The sequence below is a fragment of the Dryobates pubescens genome, chromosome 18, assembly GCF_014839835.1.
Source record: "Dryobates pubescens isolate bDryPub1 chromosome 18, bDryPub1.pri, whole genome shotgun sequence".
In the NCBI taxonomy this organism is placed as follows: Eukaryota; Metazoa; Chordata; class Aves; order Piciformes; family Picidae; genus Dryobates; species Dryobates pubescens.
The window spans coordinates 666,496-691,475 of NC_071629.1; the positions used below are offsets into that span (position 1 = coordinate 666,496).

General features: G+C 43.8%; 1 protein-coding gene across 3 annotated transcripts in view; it reads right to left on the reverse strand.

The window, feature by feature from the left end:
• PCDH11X (protocadherin 11 X-linked) overlaps window positions 1-24,980 on the reverse strand; it is a 419,667-nt gene that overhangs the window by 318,734 nt on the left and 75,953 nt on the right. The window contains exon 5 of one of the 3 annotated variants that reach the window (XM_054169526.1): window positions 24,102-24,945. The exons of the other annotated variants lie outside the window; for them this stretch is intronic. Coding sequence (XP_054025501.1) covers window positions 24,940-24,945 — 6 coding nt within the window. The 3' untranslated portion in view covers window positions 24,102-24,939. Of the gene's footprint in view, window positions 1-24,101; window positions 24,946-24,980 lie in introns of those variants that run through there. 3 annotated transcript variants of the gene reach the window in all.

Genomic DNA, 24,980 nt, shown 5'->3' on the forward strand with positions numbered 1-24,980 from the left:
GACATGGAGAATGGACGAGCAAACTGAGCTCCGGCTGTAACCTGAGGTTATTAAAACATGCCTAGGTAGGTGCTCCCACTGCCCTGGAAGAGACTGCAGCAATCACATACCACAAGAGCTGGAGCTCTCCCTGAGCACTGTGGCTGTGTTTGAGTGAGGGCTTGAGAATAGCTTCTAGCAATGTTTTGTACAGTCAAATCTTGAGGCTTTAGAGAAGATGAACTTGCACCCCCACTTCACCAATATCAGGAAACATGAACAGCTTTAAGAATCTTGGCAAAGAGTCAGTTTGCAATGGACTCCACATGCTACACATTGGAAATCAGCAACAGACTCACTTCATTCATGTATTGCTACTTCTTCTGTTGACTATCAGCCTCACTGTAAAGAAGATGAATCTGAACTCAACAAGGAAAGCAAGAAAACTTCATATTATCTTCCTCCTCTCAGCTCTAAGGGCTGTAGTGTCAGGCTACAGACTGCTGCAGATACCATGCAGAGTACCAGCTTGGATGCTGGATGAGCCACAACTGGCTGAACAACAACAGGGAAAACACCTCTGGCAGACTGCAGAGAACAGAACTGTCTGACCATGCTTAGGCGAAGAGAACAGCCTGGGCAGAAAATCTACCGCTGCTGTTTTGGGAGCACCTTAGAGAGTTAAGTTTAACCTCTTCTGAACACATAGCCCCCCAAACCAGAAATCATATCTTGTCTACTGCTTCATCATATCAAGCACCATCACACAGACAGAAACAGAACTTGGCACTCAAAGAAGAAAGAAAAAAAACACAGGCAATGTAACTATGAAGTTACAATAGCCCTTCCTTTAATCCAGCACTCAAGGGCTGAAATGTTATTATTAACAACCTCTTCTGTTTGTTTTCTGTGGTACTTGAAGAGTACAGTACAATGAAAAATATCATTTACTATGTAAAACACAGCAACCTCCTGCATGCTGCCTTGCTGCTCCTGCTGCCCCAGCTGCATGCTGTGTCTGAAGTTCTGTATTGCAGTGTGCTGAGCATGCTGTCAGCAGTGTCGTGCTGCACGACAAACATGCTGCTGCCAGCATGCTGAAGTTGGTGTTTTCTGATAAAGAAGTAGACTGTATGAAATGAGGAAAATGTGAGGGCATGTGGAAGGGGTAAAAGCAGCAGAGCAGAGCAGCCATTCTTTCCTTTGCAGGACAAGCACTCCCAGGTGTTTGTCTCTCTTGACAACATATTGCATTATAACAACAACAAAAAATATCAGGGGAGCAACACAAGCTTCAAGTCTGTTCAGATACACAAGATCCCAGAGATTTACTGCAAGTCTTAAAATGGTACCTTTACAGTGTGCTCTTGGACATCAGAGCTGTACCAGCTGCAAAATGAAGAGATGAGACAGTAGTTAAGATTTTAAAACGTTGTTTTCTTCCCAAAAGTCAAGCAACAAGCAGGGCCGAGTCCACAGGTCCACTTTCCCTTGGATAACCTTTTCGTCTTTCCTGAAGTATTAGCAAAGCCAGGCAAGCCCATCATTTAATTTAATTCAGTGAAATGAGAGAAAGGTCATATTTGCATGAGAAAATAGTTAGGTGAGATGAGCCAGCTGAAGAAATCAGCTACTACATCTGCACCCAGAGCCCGCAGGCAGGACAGTAAACAGGACTGTGCTCTGTTCTCCAGCTGCAGACACCTCCAACACCATCTGACACACCCCCCGACAGAGGAACAGTGCCAGATGGTGTCTGCCAAAATCCACACCAGAAAGGAGAGTGCACTTTCCTGCAGGTACCAATGCTGCCTTTAAGCGAGACTTCATTCATTGTTGCACCTCCCTCTCCGAAGCCTTTGGAACACAGATGCAACCCAAATGCGGTACAAGAGCAGCCTGCTTGTCCAGCCCCCAGCCTGAACCACAGCAACCCAAGCTGGCTAAGCTGTCAGCTCGTGGTTTGGACCACAACACTCTGTGCTGGGTTAGGAACTGGCTGGAGGGCCGAGCCCAGAGAGTGGTGGTGAATGGTGCCACATCCGGCTGGCGGCCAGGCACCAGTGGTGTGCCCCAGGGATCAGTGCTGGGCCCCATCCTCTTTAATATCTTCATTGATGATATGGATGAGGGGGTTGAGTCAGTCATCAGCAAGTTTGCAGATGACACCAAGTTGGGAACAGATGTTAGTCAGTTAGAGGGTAGAAAGGCTCTGCAGAGGGACCTCGACCGACTGGACAGATGGGCAGAGTCCAATGGGATGGCATTTAATAAGTCCAAGTGCCAGGGGCTGCACTTTGGCCACGGCAACCCCATGCAGAGCTACAGGCTGGGGTCAGAGTGGCTGAGAGCTGCCAAACGGAGAGGGACCTGGGGGTGCTGATTGACACCCGCCTAAACATGAGCCAGCAGTGTGCCCAGGTGGCCAAGAGGGCCAATGGCATCCTGGCCTGTATTAGGAATAGTGTGGCCAGCAGGAGCAGGGAGGTCATTGTGCCCCTGTACTCTGCATTGGTTAGGCCACACCTTGAATACTGTGTCCAGTTCTGGGCCCCTCAGTTTAAGAAGGACATCAAGACACTTGAACGTGTCCAGAGAAGGGCAACGAGGCTGGGGAGAGGCCTTGAGCACAGCCCTGTGAGGAGAGGCTGAGGGAGCTGGGATTGTTTAGCCTGGAGAAGAGAAGGATCAGGGGTGACCTCATTGCCCTCTACAACTACCTGAAAGGTGGTTGTAGACAGGAAGGGGTTGGTCTCTTCTCCCAGGCAACCAGCACCAGAACAAGGGGACACAGTCTCAAGCTGTGCCAGGGGAGGTTTAGACTCGAGGTGAGGAAAAAGTTCTTCACCAAGCGAGTCGTTCGTCATTGGAATGGGCTGCCCAGGGAGGTGGTGGAGTCACTGTCCCTGGAGGTGTTCAAGGGGAGATTGGACGTGGCACTTGGTGCCATGGTCTAGTTGTGAGGTCTGTTGGGACAGGTTGGACTTGATGATCCTTGGGGTCTCTTCCAACCTTAGTTATACTGTGGTAAAGGAAACGATTCCACATCTGCCTTGTAACCGATTCACTTAGCACATGGAACTAATCCCTGCATGGCCACATGAACATCAGCAACTATGCACGGACCCACCGGGCAAATGAGGCTTTACCCTAGACACATCCATGACCCAAACTGCACAGGAAAATTAGGCTGCAGTCCTGCCAATTGTTTAATTTACTTGTTAACAATGAGAAAAATCTTCTCATACTAATGAGAAAACTTCTACCCCAGAAATGCAAAATGGAAGAGAATTAAAAACTAGTAAAACCTGTTGAGTTTGATAGATATTAGACTCATTTCTGTGATCCTCTTATCCCCTAGCCTGCAGAGGGATGGACCATTTAATGAAAAACAACAGTCCCCTTCCTATCCAAGCCATGAAGAATGACCAACTTCTTCACAAGAGAGCAACCCAAATACCTCACAAGTGCTTTAATCACCTCCTGTGCTGTTTACAACTGCAGCCTTACAGAATGCCTCCATTTTATCAAACTAGACTCTCTGCTTCCTAAATCTATTAATTCATTCATTGAAAATTAGTCCCTAGAAGAATTACAGAAGGATGAATAGCAGGATGTCTGTTGGTCCTATAGCTGTGAATTAACAGAGGCAGGATCTGCTGAATGTTAGCAGCTGCTCAGTACTGCCCACCATCACAAATGCACCATGCTGGCTACTTCTCCTTTCCTCCACTCCCAGAAGCTTCTGACTACACTTGATACAAGTGGCAGATCACCTCTTAAGCTCCACGGAGGCACTTCTGAGGCTGTCTTTGGTCACTTCTTTGATTTCAGCTACTTCCTTCTCCAACACTTGGTAGGGAATGAAATGCTCCTTTGCTTAAATTCACAAGGAGCAGTGCTCATATAATTCCCTGTAACTGATTCTTCTTGTTCTGTCCGCAGCTGCACCTTCTAATCTGTCCATAGCTCCTGCAACTTCAACCTACCTTCTAACTCACCAGTGACCATGACTTCTCACATCTCCTCTGTAGACTCTCCTGTTGATTCAGCTCATTATATTCTGCACAGTATTTCAGTCTTTTGCCTTTGCCTCTCAGTCTTATCAAGACTCAGACCTGCCTGGTGTTCAACATTTCTGCCCTCCATGCACCACACACCATCTCTTTCCACACACACTTGGACACCATCAGCCTTGAGCGCTTCTGATGGGAGGAATCACGTGTGTGGTGACAGCTCAGCCCACTACAGGCAGATGCACAAGCAGCACAAAAAAGGCTTCTTATCAACTATAGACAAGTTGCTTGAATGTATTGCTCCACTTGCAAGTTCAAACTCTTGTTTTCTCCGAGTATTGCAACGAAGTCTCTCCTCGCTGTCAGGCTAATAATCACAGTTTATCCACCAAGCACCCCCAGCCTCTGTCTCTGCTTTCTGATTGCTGTCTGGTTAGTTAATTTCTACAGCTTTTCAGCTGGCACTAATCAGGAATTAAAATCTGCTATCAGCTTTGCTTGATACAGATTCCTACCCCCAGCCAGAAAGGATTTTCAAAATAGGCAATTCTTGGCCTTTTCTGATTATCCACAGCCAAGCTCCTAATCCAGTCACTAGCATTTAGGAAGTCAAGCAGTGAAATGAACAATGTTGATTACAATCTACTGGGGGTTTAAAAATCAAGAAATAAAGAAAAAGAAAAGCCCCAAAGTTTTAATCCTGAGACAGCTGTTTTGGGGTTGGGTTTTTTATCTTTAATTCCAGAGAAGAATGGATTTGAAAGAAGATGAAAAGGGTGGGCAGGAATCCAATACAAATAGCTGGCTTAGATAATGCAATGGCCAGTAGATTTGATAGCCAGCAGTTTACTTTCTGGCAAACAAGCAAGCAAAGACATCCCAGGGAAGTTTACTGTGATTAAGACAGTGATTGAAGAGATTTTGCAGCTGTAAAAGGGCAGATTTCGGGGGGAAGGAGGTGAGTCCTACTAGACAGACTGGATGGGGAAAACTTCATTTTTAGTTGTTTTTCCAGGTGAGGAAGCTCAGAATAAGCCTTCTGACTAGCCTATACCCATCAAAGGAACATCATAGAGTAACAAACTGTTATGACACCAATAATATAGTGGCTGTATGTTTGGACACATCATCCTCTCACACTTCACCTACATGTTCTTATTGAAACCTTCAACAACATTGCTGCTTCTCCAGTTTCACTCAGACAACTTCTGCAATTGTTCTACTCAATAATATTGGCAAGTTTGCCTAACTCTCCTCTCCTCAACATTGCTGCAACCAGCAGAGCTACTGAACATTCAAACTCCTCTTGTTGAATCTACTGATTAATTTTTACCTATCTGAGGAAAGAGCGGGAAGGACATTGTAAGAGACGGGAATGTTCTGCTGCCTCTGGTATCGCGTGTCCAAGCTGCCACGTACAAAAGGGACCAAATTTTATCAGACTTGTGCTGCTCATTACTTACAATCATGTGCTTCAAGAGTGCCACATCTGCCACATGAACATTCTAATAACGTCCTATGTTGAGAGTGAAAGGTCACTCCTCCCTTTCAGGACATTCTCACATTTGAGCTAAAGGGACAACTGCAATATTCAAGACAGACCAAAACCTAAAAAAACCCACACCAAACTGCCAACCAGTTCATCTGTGGGCACCAAAGCATACCAGGAAGAGTCAAATACAAAACACACTTCTGAATGGAGCACCAGGTGGGAAGTGGTTTGCTTGTAGGTGCTGTAAGGTTAGAAGAATCAAATAAACTTCAATGAAACACACTTGAAACAATACCATACTGCCATACTTAGAGATCAGCTACACAACGCTGCCAAAGCAGTACATCCACACAAATATCTGCTTTTAGGAAGCTGAACTGTTAATGACTCTTTAATACTACTGCACACTAAGTGAATCCCAGGCTGGGAGCAGAAGCCCAAGAGATGCAGCCACAGGATCAAATTAGAGCCACAGAAATATAAATGTAGATGACTTTTCTAAGTCATCTGCACATAATGCAACCTAGAAAGAAACCTGCTTCAGGGAACAGCAAAACCAATGACATAAACAAGGCTGGGTGCATGGCTTAATTGTGTTAATGAAGCCATTAGTTACACCATCAGAACGCTGCACCCTGAGCACTGTTGGCAAAATCAAAAACCTCCTGCTGGAGAACTTTCTCATCCAGAAGGATGGCAAGAGAAAGAGGACCCTGCTGTGAAACACTGACTAGCTGTTGTGGAGGGGTCACACACTCAAATCCTCGCGTAACAACCAGAGAGCACAGCAGCCTTGCCTTCAATTTTGTATGCGAGCCTGAAACAAAACCTCCTCTGGTCCTGCTACTGCTTTCTAACATAATGCAGACTTGAAGAAGAAATCACTCCAGTAGCCTTTACTGCTGCTTCTGCAAGGTTTTCTTTACTTGGCATGGAAAGCAACAGCTTGTGCTGGGGTTTGTACTCTACTGTTTGTGCTTTGCCTGGATCCATCCTCAAAGCTTGCTAATCTGGACACAACACAGCCAAAGTCAGTACTCAAGGCTAGGAAAAAAAACAGAGGCACAATTCTGTTACATCTCAGTTCAGTAGCTACAGGACATAACTGATGTAGAGTAAGGATGTGGAATTGTGAATCATCACCACTGTGGTGGCCTTGAACTTCTCATACTGAGATATATTACCTCAAAGGGGACAGAACAGCAAATGAGGACAGGCCAGAGACGGAAATGGCCTGAAAGAGCCACAGAAAAGGAAACGGTACTCTGCTGAACATTGCCAGAAAGAAGCAATCCAAGAACTAGGAGGAGGATGAGTGGGTGACCCAGTGAGGAGTCATTACACTACTGCAAAGGCTTTGAAGCTGTATTTTCAAGTCTGCACAACAGTAGCTGCAACTGCAAATACTTTACTGAATCAGAAGTGGCAGAATTTTAGTCACTTTCGCCTTTTACTTTACCAACTAGTTTCTATTAACACTTGAAACCAAGAATGTATTTTGCAGGCTAGGTCCTTGTTGTTTGAAGAGAATCTGCATTATTGTTAGCTCCTGTGTAGTGTGAATTCTGTGCATTGCACTAAATAGAACAAGCATTAAAATTGGTAGTTCTGAATGATTTTTTGTGCCTTCACTTTATTAGACACAGCACTTAAAAACCAATTTCTATTAACACATCTATGAACTCCTGTCAGCACTGGCAAACTGCCTGCAGAGAGCGAGCAAATACACAACAGCAAGGCTGTGCCAGACCTGCCTTAAAATGAGTGCAGTGTAATTCAGAACATTAGTGCAAAGCTTCAAACATGCAGCACAGCCATGCAACTCACCTGCTGATGAAAAAGGAAATGCTTCTAGTAGCCTGCAAGTGAGTAAGACAGGCTTACATTAAATAAAGTGAGAGCCTGGAAAGTTTCAGTGGCAATCATAAATGCTTCAACAAAGGAGTACAAACCGTTCCCAGAACTGCAAGTGGGTTTGAAATGATGATCACTGATAACTGACAAAAAGGAGTAGCAAGCAGTAAAAAGAAAAAGGATAACCAGAAATATTTGAAATCACTGCTCGTATTTCCTTTTGTTGCCGTGTGCTCTCAGACCACAAAAGGTGAATGTGATGTTGAACCCAAATGTATTGCGCTCTGTTTGGCCTCTGCTATGCACTCATTATTGCAGGAAGCTTAGTTTCACAGCAGAATACCAATGCTTTTCTACTGTCCCCCTAGCCTCTCAGTGTTTCAAGAGGACATGATTCTCCTCTTCCTCAATCTAACTTTACATCAGTAAAATTCTCCCGATTTCAGCACAGCTTCTTCTGATTATCAGTAGCACAAACTGAAGAATCAAACCACCTTCTCAAGCTTTGCATACACACAAAAAACCCCAAACCTTTTTTAAGCTCAATTTCTTCTGCTGCCAATACAGTACCTAAAGTGTACTACTTGGGAAATGGGAAAAGAAGTCTGATTGATGTAGCGTCCCAGACTTGGCTGGAGTTCTAGAGAAAGTGCCTCAAGTACAACACGGTGCATCCCTATTTCATACCCCATTGAACAGAACATCTACAAATTGCCCTGGAACTCACACACTGCCATAGGGCTCACTGACATCATTCCTGGGTCGTGGTTACTCCTAACGCTCTGCTAATCATTCCGAGCTCCAGCGTGCTCTGGAGGAAAATCTGTGTGCTCCCACAAAGGCACAGAACTGCCACTAATGAAATTAAGTGAAAGGAATATAACTTTGTTTTGTCCATGTGAGCCCCTTAAGATAGACTTAGGAGGGTGAAGCACATGTACTATTCAATAGAGAAGCTTTAATTAGCCTTTCTTTAAAATTACCCTGAGAAAGGACTGGAAGAATCAAAATCCTCCATCACCACTGTGGCTTAAGTAAACCTGCCATAAGCTGACATCACCGTACTGATGCACTTCAAGCCTACCTGAAGGCTACATCGAGACAAGTGACAATGAATCAAGTTCATTTCACAGTGTTCAAGCTCTTTCCCATGGTGTACATGACAGCAATTTTAATGGAGGACTGGCATGCATTTTTTCCCTGACTATTGTAACCAACATTACCTGATCCTAGGGACCCTGCATGCAGAAAGCACATTTTAAACAGCAGCAACTCACAGCCTGGGGAGGGAAAAGGATTCGTTTGTTTTAAACAGGCCTGTGCAGAAAAAACCCACGCAAATCTCTCCCATGTGCAGCTATTGATTTCCACCGAGGCTGACGTGTGACTGCAATTGCTTCACCAGACCACTGTCTGCAGCTGGTAAACTGGGATCAAGGTGCATCCCTCTCTCTCCAGGAGATCCCCAAGCACATTGATGCGTACGTCGGCCCTCAAACTCAGAACACATTTCAAGATTTCAGATGTAATTTGTGGGTCGCCGGAGTGACACAGGTTCAGCACTGCCGCGAGACGATCAGGCTGTCCCTGACAGCTCTAGCACTTTAAATAGTTGGGTGTGCACTGACAGAATCACCGGCCACGGGCTCATTATCTGCAGTGCTCGGTGGAACTTGGACGGCTTGATCCTGACCTCAGTGGTCTTCATCTGCCTCTGAGCAGCAGATTGCTGTGCATCCCTACTGAGTTCCAAAGTAATTTTCACTTTTGTATTTCCTAATTGTATGCTTTTTATTTCCTATCGGTCTCCTTGTGGGGCTCCTTTGTGCCGCAGCCAGCAGGTGACACACTGTACACGATTCCCTGGAGAGAATCATTGTCACTCCTAACTACTTATCCCCTGGCTGCCTAGTGCTGAGTTTCACTCCCAACTGCTATTTAATGTCCTTCATCTCATGCTCCACAGAGAACACCAATTATCATACAAACAAAGGAAAACCTAACTTTGAAGTGTCTGACTTAGGGTTACAAACCCGGCCAGGCACTCCAGTGCTGCACAGCTCGGGCTGCACTGCCCAGGGGTGCACCCAGCAATTCATTTCGTTCTTCCTTCTGCCAGTTTAACTCTTGACAGAAGTCACAAGACCCGAGCTGCCTCACTTGGTGCTAGTTAATTAACAGGGTGGCAATAGTGGACTTTCATCATCTGTGCAAACACTGTGCTTCAGCAAGCCATGATCCTGCACTTCCTCAGCCGTGTGAGCCCTGCAGATGACACGCAGAGCAAACCCCTGAATTATTCACTCTGTGCATGTTGGCCCCATCTGACCTTTTCCTCATTTGTAGTGTTGCTGGCTTTTTCATCTTTTATCCACTGTATTTCCTGGGAATTCTCAGAAGACCTTATCCTACATTACACTGACAAAAAGGCTTCTCCTCGCAGAAGTTTTCATTTAGTTTCTAACAATACATTCTGCACTTCTCAGAGCGCGACAGAAGCAGCCGAGAAACTGCCTTCAGGAAAGCTCCGAGAGAAGATCGTTCTTCCTATTCCTTCTGCTCTCTTGGAAGGCCCCAAGTCTCACTGGCCTTTCTTAAGCCAAGGAACAGCAACACTGCAACCCTGCAGTTTCTCATTGCTAAAGCTTTTTCAAAACACATGTCTCACCACACCGGGGCCTGCTCGGCACCCTGTGCTCAGCGCTTCCAGGGGCACTCAGCCTGAGGAAGGAGTGCAGGGGAAGCCAAGGCGATTCCTGCAACCCAAGCAAGCCACTTCTTTTTCTGTCCTCACTTTTCAATGAGGTTTTGAATGTAGATTGTGCTGAGGCACTACCTTCTTTAGAAAACTCTTCTCACAAGCCAGAAACAAACCATTGAAAAACAGCCTGAGCAAGAGAATTTGTGGGGTGGAGGTGAAAAGAGTCAGGGGTGGAGATGGGCCCAACGCAGGGATTTTTCTGTACAAGCCAGAAAGCACACGACACGCTTGACTGAAAAGGCACTTCATTTCTATCAGCACCAGCTTCATGCTGTAATTCACCTTGTCCATCACTTGCAGATCATCATGTCACTTCCAATTTGTTAATGCATCTACTCTGAACGGGGCCATCGCAGAGCGTGCCTGCCACATCTGAAACACGGCACCACACCACACACAAACCTTCATTTCTGGCCCCGAAGACAACATGCAGCATGGATTGCAGCTCCTGCTTTTGGAACAAACAGTACCAGACAAGCTTTCTGAGCCTTCCCCATGACAGGAATTGAGCTCCATTTATTGTCTCATCAGGGGCCACAGCCAGCAGTAACAGGAAAGCAGAGGGAGAATTTCCAGCAGAACATACAGTGCCAGTGATGGGGACAAAAAAAACTTTCCTCCCTTTCTTCCTTGCCTGCTGTATGATGTATTCATTATGCTTACATGATTAATTAAGGATGCCTCAGCAATCACTAAGGGAAAGTGCACTCACAAAATTCAGACAGCTGAACAATATGGAACATAAAACTGATATGGAAACTAGTTGCAAAGTCAGAAAATAGATTAACTCCTTTGCCCAGTGAAGTTTTGGCTAACTGTCCAGCCTGACAGGAAAACTAGCAGTTGCTTTCTGGTTTCAATAAGATCATTAAAATTCCATTAGATTGTTTTTAACCTGGGCGCAGTCTAGAAAACACACTTGGAAACTGAGCCACTGATGGCAGGCAAATAATGAACAAAGTAGGACTATAGCTACCGTGACCAAAGGTGCTGCTGCTCACTGCTGAATGCAGCCAGCTCACACTGGGATCCCGGAGACATTCTCTTCTGTTGGCACCATGCCAAGTTGCAGCTATGTTCAGGTAAGTTACATGCACAGCAGCACTGAGAAACTTTCTGGAGGACTTCCATGGAAGGAGATACATGAAAGAGACTATATTTCTGCACAGAAGTGACAATTGGATGAGAGCAATCACGCTGCATCTTTAAGATGCTGTATGAGAGCCTCAAAACTTTTTACAGCAATTGGTCCAGGCACAGACATGCACTTTGCATCACAGATCTCTACATCAGTAATGAGGGTGCTCTCTAAACAGATGCTGAGTACAGCTCTCCTGTCAAAAAACACAGGGTGCTCAATGAATTGGTCATTCCTACCCCTCAACACTCAGCCATACTGCCCACGAAGAGATCAGCACCCATGAACAACTCCATTGCATGCCTGCCTAATCTGAATGTGTGTCATGGAGGGGTGGAGGGGAGGAGCATTTGTTCACTCTGTACAGCTGGACTGCTGTATTCTTTGCAGCTGAAACAAAAGCTGATCTAGAGATGTCTTACTCGAGAGGCTCAGATGGCCTTGTGTTACACCAGCCCAGTTTGAGAGATGTCCCTGCTTTTGTCATCACTGTGTAATGTCACCACACTGCCATTCCTCTGAGTTAAAGAGCTGGCCAGCTGTGTTAATTGATGCTGGGGATCATTTCAGTCCATCATTCCTATCATGCATCCCCTGTGTTCTGCTGAATGCAGAGAGCACAACTTGCAGCGCCCATTGTACAAGTAGGTCAGAGTAAGGGCTGAGTTTTTCATCTGTCCTCAGGAATGGCTGCAGCTGTCTTGCCTGCAGTTTGTGTTTCCCTACCTTATGTGTATTTTAAAGTATGGAATAACAGCAGAATTTCCCACCTATGACCACAGAGAACACATAAACTATGTTCCTCAGGCATCTTAACCTATCTGCTGGAATGCCAAACCCTCTTTGACTTGGATTTCTTTCTAACAGCTCTCTCTTTTGACTGATGTAAAAGGAAAACCATACCAGATAAACCCCTTCTCAGGAGTATGAGTTACAGAATTAGGAGAGTTAAGAAGCTTCATTATAGATAAAAAAATTAGTACATTTGATCCTGGTAAGAAGGTAAGAGAAATGAATATCATTGACCATTACTGAACTCAGGAATGATACAACCTTTAAAGCTTACAAATTTGAGATGATGTGTTTGATTGGAATCACAGTAACTGACCAAGCTAAATCATGAAAGGAAGGCTTGCTTTTAAAGTAAGTCACTGCTAAATAAAAGTTATTAATGCTAACAAATCATTACTGCTGAGCAGATGATTTGCATGAGAAATCCCAATTCTAAAGACTGAAACTGGCAGCAAAGTACCAACCACAAGGTAAGAGATGAGTTGATAGCGATCTCTGTTGTGACTGCCAGACAAACCAGGCCTGTCGGTACCCTGACCCACTACACAGCTGACCTCACCTAGCTTCCACTGCAGTGAAACTAACTTGCCCTTTTCCTGTGCTTTTACCTCAGGACAGATTCTGTACAGAAACTAACTCAAGCAAGAAACACTGAGCAACAGAGAGAAGGCTCTTGATTTGGCTTCTAGATGGTTGTGTCAGAGGGCTTGTACTCACTGCTTTACATTCTCTCTCTTATTCTTATCGGGATTCATTTGACACTAAAGGACAGGACCATTTTGAACAGGCTTGTTCCAGTCCACACTATCTTAATCCAAGCATTACTCAAACCAAACTTAAAGAACACAGAGCTGCAGGACTCCCCAGGTTCCTGCTCTGTAGGCATTTAGCTACTGTAATATGGAAATGAGGGATTACAAATCCATCAGAAGCAGAACATAAGAGAAGCCGGTTCCATTGGAACAGACACCTTCAGATGTCATAAACTTCATCTGTTTAGCTGGGTAGAACTTCAGGGTGTATGCACCAACAGGTAAGGGCAAGAAGATGATAGGCAAGTTCCGGCACAAATCTCCTAACAGATTTCAGTCGAGTTCTTTCAAGAAGTGAGAGAAATGCATGTGCACACACATCTCTGGCTGTTCAAACCCAGATCAATGCTGCTTCAAGTCTGAGAATGAACCCACAGCTTAATGCAATGCTTCTTTATCCAGGCACAATTACCTGGTGTGATGTAAAGTCATCACTTCTCGGTGTTCTCCATACCAGGCTGGCAGGGGGCTAAAAAGATGGATCTCTGTACTGTACAGAACAGTGGAAAAGTTAGTTCTTTTATCTGATACCATATTGATATATTCTAAGGACTGACAGCAATGGAGAAATCCCTAACCCCAGCTGTTTGGGCAACTCTTGCAGTCACAGCTAACCTCCCTGTTTCATGATGGCCACCTTCATAACAATAACTTGCAAAGGAAACCAGGGGTGGAGTTTTGCAGAGCTTTTTGCATTGAGCTTACTTTGCTTCCACAGAAGTCAGCAGTTGTGCTTGTGGACTGAACACAGCCTGCAGAGGTTTGAAAACCCCATCTTCAGCATGTAAGGATTTCTGAGGAACAGGGATGACCTCATCCTCTACCAGTGATGCTCAGCAGCTTCAGCTCTGAGCAAAAGCAGTCTCCTGTGAATTCACTGTACAATGAGTACTCATTGACTGTGATACTCAAGTTGCCGTGCTCTGAGTCACTGAAAGTCTGTAATAAAGTGAACTCAGAGTAGATAATGACCCTTGATTCAGAACTTCAATTTACTCAAGTACTTTCATTACTGTATCTTCACTTTTTCTTTGTTATCCACTCCTTGAGATCACCAAAGATGCTTACTTTCATAGAAAACTCATTTATTATAACGCAACAGCAAAATTCTGCCACTGAACAAAGAAAATAGAAGAGGCAAAAGCAAATGAAGGACAGAGGATTCTAAAATTTTAACCTATAACGTTTTGTACCTACATTATTACAGTAAGACAGGATAGAAGAAATCAGCAGCAGAGCCTACCACACTGAGGGCCACAAAGACAACCCAAGAGCTAGAGCACCTCTGCTATGAAGACAGGTTGAGGGAGCTGGGGTTGTTCAGCCTGGAGAAGACTCTGGGGGGACCTTAGAGCTGTCTTCAGGGATCCTACAGGAAGGATGCAGAGGGACTTTTCATCAGCGTGTGTGGAGACAAGACAAGGGAGAATGGTTTGAAGCTGAGGGAGAGCAGGGTTAGATTGGAGATGAGGAAGAAGCTCTTCAGTAGGAGGATGCTGAGACTCTGGAACAGGCTGCCCAAGGGAGGCTGTGGATGCCACCTCTTCAGGGGTGTTCAAGGCAAGGCTGGATGAGGCCTTGAGCAGCTGAGTCTAGTTGAGAGGTGCGGAGGTTGGAGCTGACGATCTCTGAGGTCCCTCCCAACCTGAGCCAGTCTATGGTGATTCCATGATTTTAAGGCATGACAAGAAACACACATGGTAAGGTTCTTTTCCCCCTTAACACAATACTTCCAAAGGGAAGATAGACTAAAAACTGCTCAGCACATTCAAAAATTCCCAAGTGCAACACTTCTCACTTTGAAAACTCTGCATTGCCTGTCATGGAAGTGCCCCAGCCCCTGCTGAGAGTACACGTGTCTGTACTACTGAAGCTTTTGAAATGATTTTTGCATTAGATTGCAGTAATCACCTTGCTCAGCTTTAGCTACCTAAAAGCAAACTGTTCACAGAGTTTTCTCCAACATTACACAGAAAAGAACTGAATTCCAGGCTCACATTTCAGCACACAGAGTACTGAACTAAATACCTCCATTAAATATAGATCTACATTCTTGACTTGCAGTCTTTAAACTTGCCGGATGGAAAATAAAGAATAAGTGGCATTTTTCATCAGGATTTTATCTTGATAAAAAGTCCTTTTTGTAGATATATTTGATATTCATCATGTTCCTGTAACAGCCTCTGCATCTCAAATGTTATCAAACCCTGGCAGAATCTTTTCATCTTAATAATACAAAAGTAGGCTCTGTGTTCTGAAACCTATTTTGTTCAGGTTATCAGTAGGAAAGGTTTGACTGACACAGGGAAAGAAAAACCAGTTCTGGGTAAATCTGAGAGTGGTTATTTTGGGATGGCTTCACAAGGAGAAAAGGTTATCTATCTGTTATGACGTAGCAGGCTTTTTCGAGCCATTATTTTTTATATACAGACCATTGGACTATTACTTTCAGGACTAACTCCAGGTAGCCTTCAAGTCAATTCCACATTTGTGGCTTTGATGAACACTTCCAGTTTATCAAGCAGTAAACCTCATCACCTGTTACTTCATTTATCTACCTATGATTATGAATGCAGTAGTCATCCTGAACGGCCGCCCTGCAGTGGGGACCATACCTGTGCAGGCCTCACAATGAAGAGTTTTCACTTTGTTTATGAGAAAGGCTCTCCAGGTACTGTGACATGCTGTGAACACTGCTCCAGTCACCCATCTCCACCCATGGTATCACCTTCTCATCTGGTACAGAAGGTATTGCATGGGGACCATGGCTGGACAATACAGCCACGGAAATGTAACAGGAACATGAAATCAACTTTGGATTTATTGCTTCCCTTCCCTGACCAGCTCAACAGCCTGCTGAGTAATTTAGCCTCAAGTGTGAGCATTTTCCTTCCTCCATTTAGGATGCAGGGCTGAATTAAATGCAGTTTGAACCATAAGCAAATGGAAAAGTTAATTAAATATACCCTGTAAGTATTGGCAGAAACTGTATTTCAGGGGGGGTTAAGGAAAACAATTTACTCCTCCACAGGAAATTTTGAGCAGTAGTTTTTAACACAGAAGCACAGCTTTGACACAGAACATGAAACTGTCTTGGAAGTGCTCTCTGCTTTGCCACTGGGAAACAGCGAACCCTCGGAACCTTCAACGAGTACAAATGGGCTGTGCACGTTGGTGCTGGCAGTGCTGCAGGGACAGCTTTCACTCAAACAGTGAATGCCTTCTGAAAATAAAGCTATGCCTATGGTTTTCACCATGATAAAACTGTTGATTCTCCCCTTTAACTCAAGAAGAAGGATGTTCTTCCTGAGTAAGCTTACTGCAGTTCATTCTCTGCAATTCCACAGTTAGCACATCCTCATGTGAATTTAATAAAGCTTAGCCTTAGCTGCTCTTGAACACCAGCCAAGGATTTGATTTGTTCTGTTTCATTTCGTTCATTTATATGCATCTTGCTACCATCTGGAATCACAAAAACAAATAGTTCAAGCAGTGAATGTGTTAAAAGGGGCAATGGAATCATGAAACATTCTCTTCCAATCCCTCCCACATACACCCCCCATTTACTCTGTTCCTTTCACATCCATTCAGAATTCATGTTGACATTTGCTAATTCCAAAGAGCCTTTCTGTAAGAGGATTGTCAAGACAGATGTTGGAGTCCTTATAACAGCTGAGCACTGGTGTGTCTTTGCCCTGTGCACTGTTAGGAGGGCAAGATGCTGCAACTAACAAATCACCCTCGGTACCGGAATGCCATCAGGTCATCAAAGTCCTGCACATCTTGTACAGGTGAAACAGCAGAGTCTCTTCCAACCTTGGTGATACTGTGAATATTGTTCCCTAAAATACATGTTCCTTTTTTAATTGCCATTGAAAGAACTATCTTGCCATTTATATCTGCCTTTAATAGCCAACCTTCCTGGCAAGCTCCTGAACGGGTTTAATTGTTTCACTCACAAAGTAATCAATCACCAATGACGACATCGCTGTTTTCCCTTGCAGAACTAGATGGGACCCAACTGAAAACTCACAACATGAAAAACAACAAGCACGAAAGCTGAGGAGCCACACCAGTGAGCAGAGCATGGTGTTCTCTTGGGCACTACACCAAAAATGCAGTTACAACATTAACATCTCTAAGCAAACTGAATTCATTTGGATATTTATGCAAACAAGTAGTGGATCTGTACAAACAGATCAGATTCTGATTTCAGCTGAGACACCTACATACACCTGAGGATCCATCCTGCAAGACTAAAATTAGAGCCTGCGGGGGGGCATTCAAAAATGCACTCAGCCATTCTACTAAACAACAATCAATAGCTTAGAATAATTCCCTACACAGAAACAGGATTTTGAAACGTGTTACAACGGGACCTTGGTTTGGTGTCTGCACTTTGGTCTAAGCTTCTACAGCACTACAAGGTATAAAAGAAGTTAAAATAGTGGAAGACTAAAAGTCCATGTAGAATCCATTACCTCACTTCAATGTATCTAATGGGACATCCTGAAAAGTCCTAGATATCTGTATTTGGAAGAGCAGCTTTGTGCTGTCTGAGGAAGGAAAAAGGATTTTCTTGGAGGATTTTTTGTAAATCCATTGTTCTCAGGTCTAAAAAATATTCCAGCTCAAGCTGCCTGGGGATGGAGTGCAGCACAGCAAGTACAACAACGCTGACCACTGCTGCTAATACCAGGCAGACCTTTACAAGCGGCAGCAGCTCTTAGCTGCAGCTTTTGCTGTCTTCTGAGCTTAACACGAGCTGGGAGAAACCTTTCTTGTAGGAATTATAGCAGTTTGGCTTCCAAGTTTGAAATCAATAGCAATCAAAACCGCAGCAGACCGTCGAAGCTGCTGCCTCCTTTCTGCTAAGCTTGAGAACATAATTCAATGTTTTCCTCCCCTCTTGAAGTTTTGTTTACAAACACACTCAACTCAAAACAGAAAAGCACTTACCCAGCTTCAGTCTGATTCTGTGGCATGTTTCCTACAGAGAACTTCTTGTTAACCCCACACACACACCAGAAGCTTTTGAAAACAGAAGGTAGGAAATGCTTTTGCTTTCATAGTGTGGAATTCTAAATGTCTGGATCTTTGTGGCTTTGCAAGTGTAAGTGGGTATTTGCAAGTGCGAGGACTTGCTTTTTATTGGTAGAGATATATTTAAAGAAACAAAACACCACAAAGCTGGAAGACAGTTTGTTGTTACATGGAAACTGGAGTTTCACCTCAGGTAAGTTTAAATGAGAAAAAAGGCACATCATACCATGCACTTTTGTGTACTTTCCTTAAGAAATTAAATCATTTCAGCCAGTTAAAATACCAAAGAAAACTGTAGCAGATGTTCTCAAGTCTAAGCTGCATTTCTTTTTCACTTGCACAGCAAAATGCATGAGTTTTCAAAAGAAGGTAAACAAGCTTGCAACAATTAATAAAAGTCAGCCAACAAGAGAAGGAAGACATCTTACCTTACAGCCAGGAGAAGCTGCCAGCAATCAGCCTTTGCAAGTCTTGTGTGAGCACAGGGCCACCCGGACATTCACAGCTAGCAGCTGCCTTCCAGTACCTGCAGAGGGACTTTTCATCAGGGTGTCCAGCAACAGGCCAAGGGGGAATGGTTTGAAGCTGAAGGAGAGCAGGGTCAGGCTGGAACTGAGGAAGTTCTTCAGTAGGAGATGGTGAGACTCTGGAATAGGCTGCTCAGGGAAGCTGTGGATGCTTCCTCCCTGGGTGTGTTCAAGGCCATATCAGATGAGGCCTTGAGCAGCTGAGCCTAGTTGAGAGGCATCCTTGCCCAGGTTGGAGTAGATGATCTCTGAGGTGCCTTCCAACCTGAGCCATTCTATGATTCTGGTAAATCCCCATGAATCCAATTAAGAAAGTATGCCAGAATGCATCAGCATGTGACTCAAAACGACATCTGCAAAGACCTCTGATGTGGCACACGAGCTTTTGATAGAGCTGTCTCACCACAGTGCCAAGATCTCCCTTTTCTCTCATCCCATTCTACTCTAACACTGCCTAGGTCCCACAGGTGACCGCGATCTTGCCTGTGCAGACTTTGCCAGCCTCAGCTGATAGATAATCACCAGAGAAGCACAGGACTGCCTAGCTGAGGCTCAGCCAGGTGTTTTTCATTTAAGTGGGGAGGCAGAAGCAAGCATTGATGTTGAACTCCATTTGCTTCTTTCCAATGCTTTAAGATGCTTTCTTGTACCTAAGCAGCTAGGTTTGCACGGATCACCTTATCAGCAAATCCCCCAAAATAAAACTACCACAGCACATCTATGTAAGCCCAAATGCCCTCTTCACTTTGGCTCTGATCCTCTAGTACAACTCTGTCAGTGGTACCCTCCCAAACAGAGAGAAATTTTGGTATACCCTGCAATGACCTAACTCTTTAGAAATAACAAAACATCCAGGCTGAATCTTATAAGAAGCCAGAAGTTCAACTTCTGCCAGCAAGTATTGGGCAGCTGCTTTGTATTCAGTTGTAATTCATGTAGATTTTAACATTTAAAATATTGAAGCTGTTCTTCAATACCAAATAACAGTAAAAGAGCTTGTGGTACCATTTGGTTAGAGTAAGAGGATCTTTCTTTCCTTGAAGTGCTTCTCCTCAGTGAGTGTGTCTAAGGCACCACATGAAAGCGTTTTCCCAGCTACTTCCACTTACTCAAATATTGTAAACAGCTGAGAGGAAAGGAGGTTCAAACTCCAGCCACCTGTTTGCAGAACTGCTTTTGGTGGGCTGATTGCTTGTCTGAAGCACACCTGCACCAGTATCTGTGTAAGACCAGAATTAGTCCTTTACTGGTTTGTTTTGTTCTCTTTTTTTTCTAATAGGAGAGGAAGGGAGAGAGGGAGGCTGGAGCAGCCCATTGCTGGTGTAGACATGGATCCAGGAAGAGGGAGGGGAAAGTCTGCAATTGGAGCCTTCTGGATCCAAATTAGTGTCATTGTGTCTGTGTGCCTGCAACTTGTTTGCTACTGATGCACACAGATAGAAGAGAAGATTTTGTGCTGCCCAGACAAAAGAAGGAAATTCTTTTCAGGAGGGGCCTTAGATTTCGTGTCAGACCAGTGATCATATCAAAGTCCAACAACATCACAGCCCAGGAGGAAACAGAACATAAGCAGAGGTTCATCCATCTGACAGCCAGGGACAGCTGCTCTTAGCAGAGAAAGGATGAAAGCAGTTCTGAGGTAACAGACTCAAATCCAGCTCATGATTTTTTGGCTGCAATTAAGTTATGGGAAATCAAACCTCCTCATTAATGTTTTATTGGAAATAAGTTATTTGAGCTTTAATGAACACTTTCCATAAAAACAAAAACCATCATAAGTACAAATGAATAAAACCTATTTAAGAGTTCATATAACCAGTAGTAAAAAATTCCTTATAACACACTTACTTAATATCCACCTGTATGAATATTAGTAGCTGAATTTGATGGTCAGATGTCTGTCTATGGGCTAAGCAGAGGCTCCTGATTTGGAGGAAATACAGAAACATCTTTCCCATGACATTTTCAGTGGCAAGAGTCAAGTGAAGGAGGCTATGCATCAGAAAAAATAGCAGCTTGGATAACGGGAGACAGTGTTGGGATGAGCGACAGTTAAATAGTGAGACAGCAAACTGGCATTCAACCCCCTACAGATCATAACTCCCAAGTTATCAAAAGCCAGTAAGAAGTCAGCACAATCTTAGAAGGGATGATCAACCTTCCAGCATTTCAGACTAACGTGGTCCAGCAAAAACCTCAGCGCTGTCTGTGCAAGACCCCTTGGGTGCTGAGAGAAGCACACACCTGCGGCTCTAGGCTGTGTCACACTCACTGCCTACCAGCTCTGCTAACTGGGGAGGTGAGAAAGGCACTCGACACCCTCATGCTCTTGCCTTATGAACACATGCACACAGGATGCATACACAGAGAGACAGAGAGGAAAGCATTGCCTCTCTCCCTAGCTCTAAACACCGTGTAAGCACTCACACCTACGGAAATGTTGTTTGTGGATGTGCCACTCCTGGAATTCCTGCTCACAGCTGATTTCTTTGAAGAGAATCTAGGCAAAAGAAATGTAGGGCTAAGGAGTGTGGGGGTTTGAAAGGAGGAGAGTTCTTCAGATAGATTCCTCGAGCAAGCTTGGTGATCCTCGCTGTGAGGCGAGTTACTGGAACAACGCCAGCCCCTTACGGCTGTAACACCTATCAGTACATGCACAGCTGTGATGGTGCGCATGCGTTAAGCAAACAGACCAGAGGTGTACTCAAAAACAGTGCTTCTCCAGAAGGCACAGAAATAGAATCTTCAAATAAAATTTATTGTAGAAATAGATAGACAAGCCATAAAAGGAACAGTGCTTGGTAATTCAATATGAAAGTAAAGATATATATTAAAAAATATTTGTTAAAAAGATTTTACAAATAATACCTAAGACCAGGATATACCATAAACACAGCTGATGGTAAATGGGAAATCACTGAAAATGTTCAACAGAAAAACCCTGCAGCATTCAGTTTATGTTAAGAAAAAATAGTTCTATTTACATCACAAACCAGCTTAGCTCCTGACAGCTCCCTACTGCCCTTCGGCAGTCCTCCACTCAGCTAAATTCAGAAGGATTTAAATCCCCCCCAAGACCAGCATGTTTTCTGATCTGATAGGCAGCTTTCACATACAAACTGAGATAGAGTGCCACAGCTTTCACTTGGAGTGACTCACTTGGTACCAGGGCAGCTTTGGGATGAAGTGGCACTTAGCAGACACACATTCATGTGAAACCCAGGCATCAACACTGTGACAGGATGCAGAACAGCAAAGCTGAGCCATCTCTGCCTGCTGGCACTGCAGGGCTAAGACAGAAACAGGATTCCTCTGCAAAACTGGCAGCAAATAAGGACCTGTTGTGTTTGCTGAGCCACAAAGCACTGCAACTAACCACACCCAGACTCTACGACCTGATCCACAGCCACAGACCTGTCTGAACTGGTGACAAACTGGTAACAGGGGTGACCACGTGTGCCACACAAAAGAAGGAGTCTCTTGAGAAGTTCACTGAGATGAGAGCGTGTAATAACAACAACCAGAAGCCAAAGCACAACCAAGTAGCTGGGAAAGCAGGATTACCATTCCAAGGAAAGTACCATGGCTTTTCAGCTGCAAAAGCAGCATTTGCTCAGCTCAGAGAGTTTTGGTCTTCATTTTCTCTGACTTCTCTGCAGTCAGGAAATAGTTTTTCTGTGTGTGAAAACATTGGAGAAACGGAGCTTCTTTGGACACATCTACACCTAGCTTTGACTCAGGATGCTAGTGCTCATTTTAAAAACCCCAAAAGCTAAATATACAAATTTTTGTCAGGCCTCTGTTTAGCCCTCACGTCACTGGATGTCTAGACATTTCTATTTGGCACACAAAGATATTTGGTCAGTACACATCAGGCTTTCATAAACTCATTTCACTGTCAGAAGGAAACGAGCTCTTTGAACAAGTCTGATGTCAGTCTATGAAAGAATTACTTTTTAAAAAGTAATACTCAGATGTAAGAAGATAAAAATGAAACCCAAGGAAACTCATCAGCCTAAACCAGTTAAAAGGCTGCTGGCCATTCCCTTAGAGTATTTGGCAGGTGCTGACTCATGAGAGAACCAGGAAAGAGACCAGTATCCAACCATTTGAGGTACCTTTCATTTTACACATGTAACTTTTTTGAACATGATTTACTGATAGACTAGTGGGAAATGGCCAGTGAACTACAAGGAAAAAGCTAAGCCTAGGCTAAAAGCAAAGAACTAGCAATGCCACCAAAAAATATTGATCTCTGCAAGAACAGAACTGGCACATTTAAATTGGAAAGGTACTTACAAAGGTGGTCTTCATGCTCAGTGTAACAAAGGAGGCACTTCTAGAGGGTGTGCAGTCCTAAAGACAAAATAACCTGGCTTCATACCATGGACATTCTTTTCCAGTCTATCGAAGCCTTTTCACTGCCAGGGAAAAATCTGAAGACAACTCAACTTGTCTGCTCGAGATGGCAAAACTGATCCTCGAGGTTAGGTTAATTAACCTAGCCCCGTATCTCAACTCAGCACCTTGCCATTCAAAAAACAAAAACAAAACCAGAAGAAATAATAATAAAACCCCCCACCAAAACCAAGAAAACCAACCACACATGCTTCCCAGCACCCACCTACAAAGCACCTAAGCAAACAATTGTAGCAGCAATAGGCAGGGCCCATCTCTGTCACAGCAAACTGTACCTCCTCAGATGAATTCCTTACTCTGGTAGGAACGAAGCTGCAGCCCAAAGGAACTGGCTGAAGTGTGTCACTGAGTCAATCAGCATCATCAATGTATGTCTAACCACTGAAAATGATGGGCTTTAGTTTGAAGCACAAATGCTGCAAGGGTGTGATAAATAGGAGTAGCAAAAACTGTCTTACAGATACAAATTCCTTTCCAAGACAATGCTTCCGTTATCAGAAATGCAAAGTCCTTTGTAACAGTCACAGCTATCATTCTGCAATACAATATGCTGAATTACAATACAGACTTCATTATTCATAGGATTTATTTTACAGATCAAATAGCCAGATACACGTTTTGAGAAGAGCCAGATAGCAAATGTGGAGGACACTACAGGCGACAGTCACGGCAGATATTCTGCAGCCCAAGGACTGAGGCAATGTCATTATTAAGTACAAGCCTATAAATGCTTTTACACCAAACATACAGTCATGTGTAGGAACTCCATGTTGCAGTCTAACTCATGAACCATTCATAACCTTTCCTTTAAGAGAAAATTATATATATTCTATACATCCCAGTTAAAAGCAGTGTCTGTATTTCATCTTATCCTAGCAAAGTAATATTACATGTCTCCATAAAAGTGCAGAAAAAAAGGGTTCTTTATACTCCTTTGCTTCCTAATAGATTTTGCATGGCATATGAGATTCTAACAGCATAGATGATACACACCAAGCACTACTGCCTCGAATGGGAGGCAAGAGATGGGAGCTTGCAGCCGACCTGCAAACAAAGCTATGATAGGCAATTCTGTATTTTCAAATGAGGCATGCTAAAGAAAAAATGACAATGGGAAAAAAAAAAGAAAAGAAATGGGGGGGAAGTTAAGTACATAGAGAAATCATCTGGGAAAAACCCCAGCAGTAGGCCTTTCATTTTTTCCCATCTGCTGGCTGACAGTGGAAAACCAAAACCAAAACCCCAAACTGGCTTGGTGACTCTTTTTTTTAAATGAAGGTTTTTCAGCAGGCTGAATGCATGGCACCTTTACACAGGCATCAGCCAGCAAGCAAAATGCAAATGAAAACGTCTTTGTAGACGTGAATACTTTCCAGTTCTTTGAAAGGTGATCATTTCTTACAACATGTGGTGGCTGAGAAAGCAGAAGTACTGATTTTCTACTACCACTACTGTGCCTATAAATGAGAGAGCAGTGATTTGATCAATTCTATTTATGATCCATAGCAGCAATATCATCATTAAAGATATCATGGAACAGATATAAATAACACTCAATTCTTAACATGTATAATGGTGCTATAAGTGACAACAATTTATCTCTTTTTCTTTTAAATGCAGGGAGTATAAAGAACTTGACATTCTCTTTTTAACATGTGAATAAAATTTATTGCTCCCTTTTAATATATTTATAGAAACAAAAGCTCCTAATTGCTCCAACTAAAATAAATAAGGACAAAACTCTGGGACAAGAAGATGATTACAAGCAAGCTGGCTGTACCACGATCAGCAGCTGTGCAGGAGGATGGGTCACATCATCACTTCTTTCTTAGGAAAACTACGGTATAGAACACTATAGCACAAGGTACTAAAATGTCTTTGTCTTTTCCTTTTAGAAAATTCTTGCCCTGGATACCTTTCAGTAGGGCAGCTTGAACAGTTCATGGTCACTTCCAAAGCCCTCTGGAGAGCGGACGATAAAGTTCTTCGGCACCCCGAGACAGGACAAAGGGCTTTCTCGTGCTGTTCCCTTGTTTCCATGTTTGCTGGCTTAACATCATTGTGTACACGTACGACTTCAGTACATAACATCAGCTGCGATGGCCTTCAGAGCTGGCAAACAGAGAAACAGCATGAGAACAGCCCTT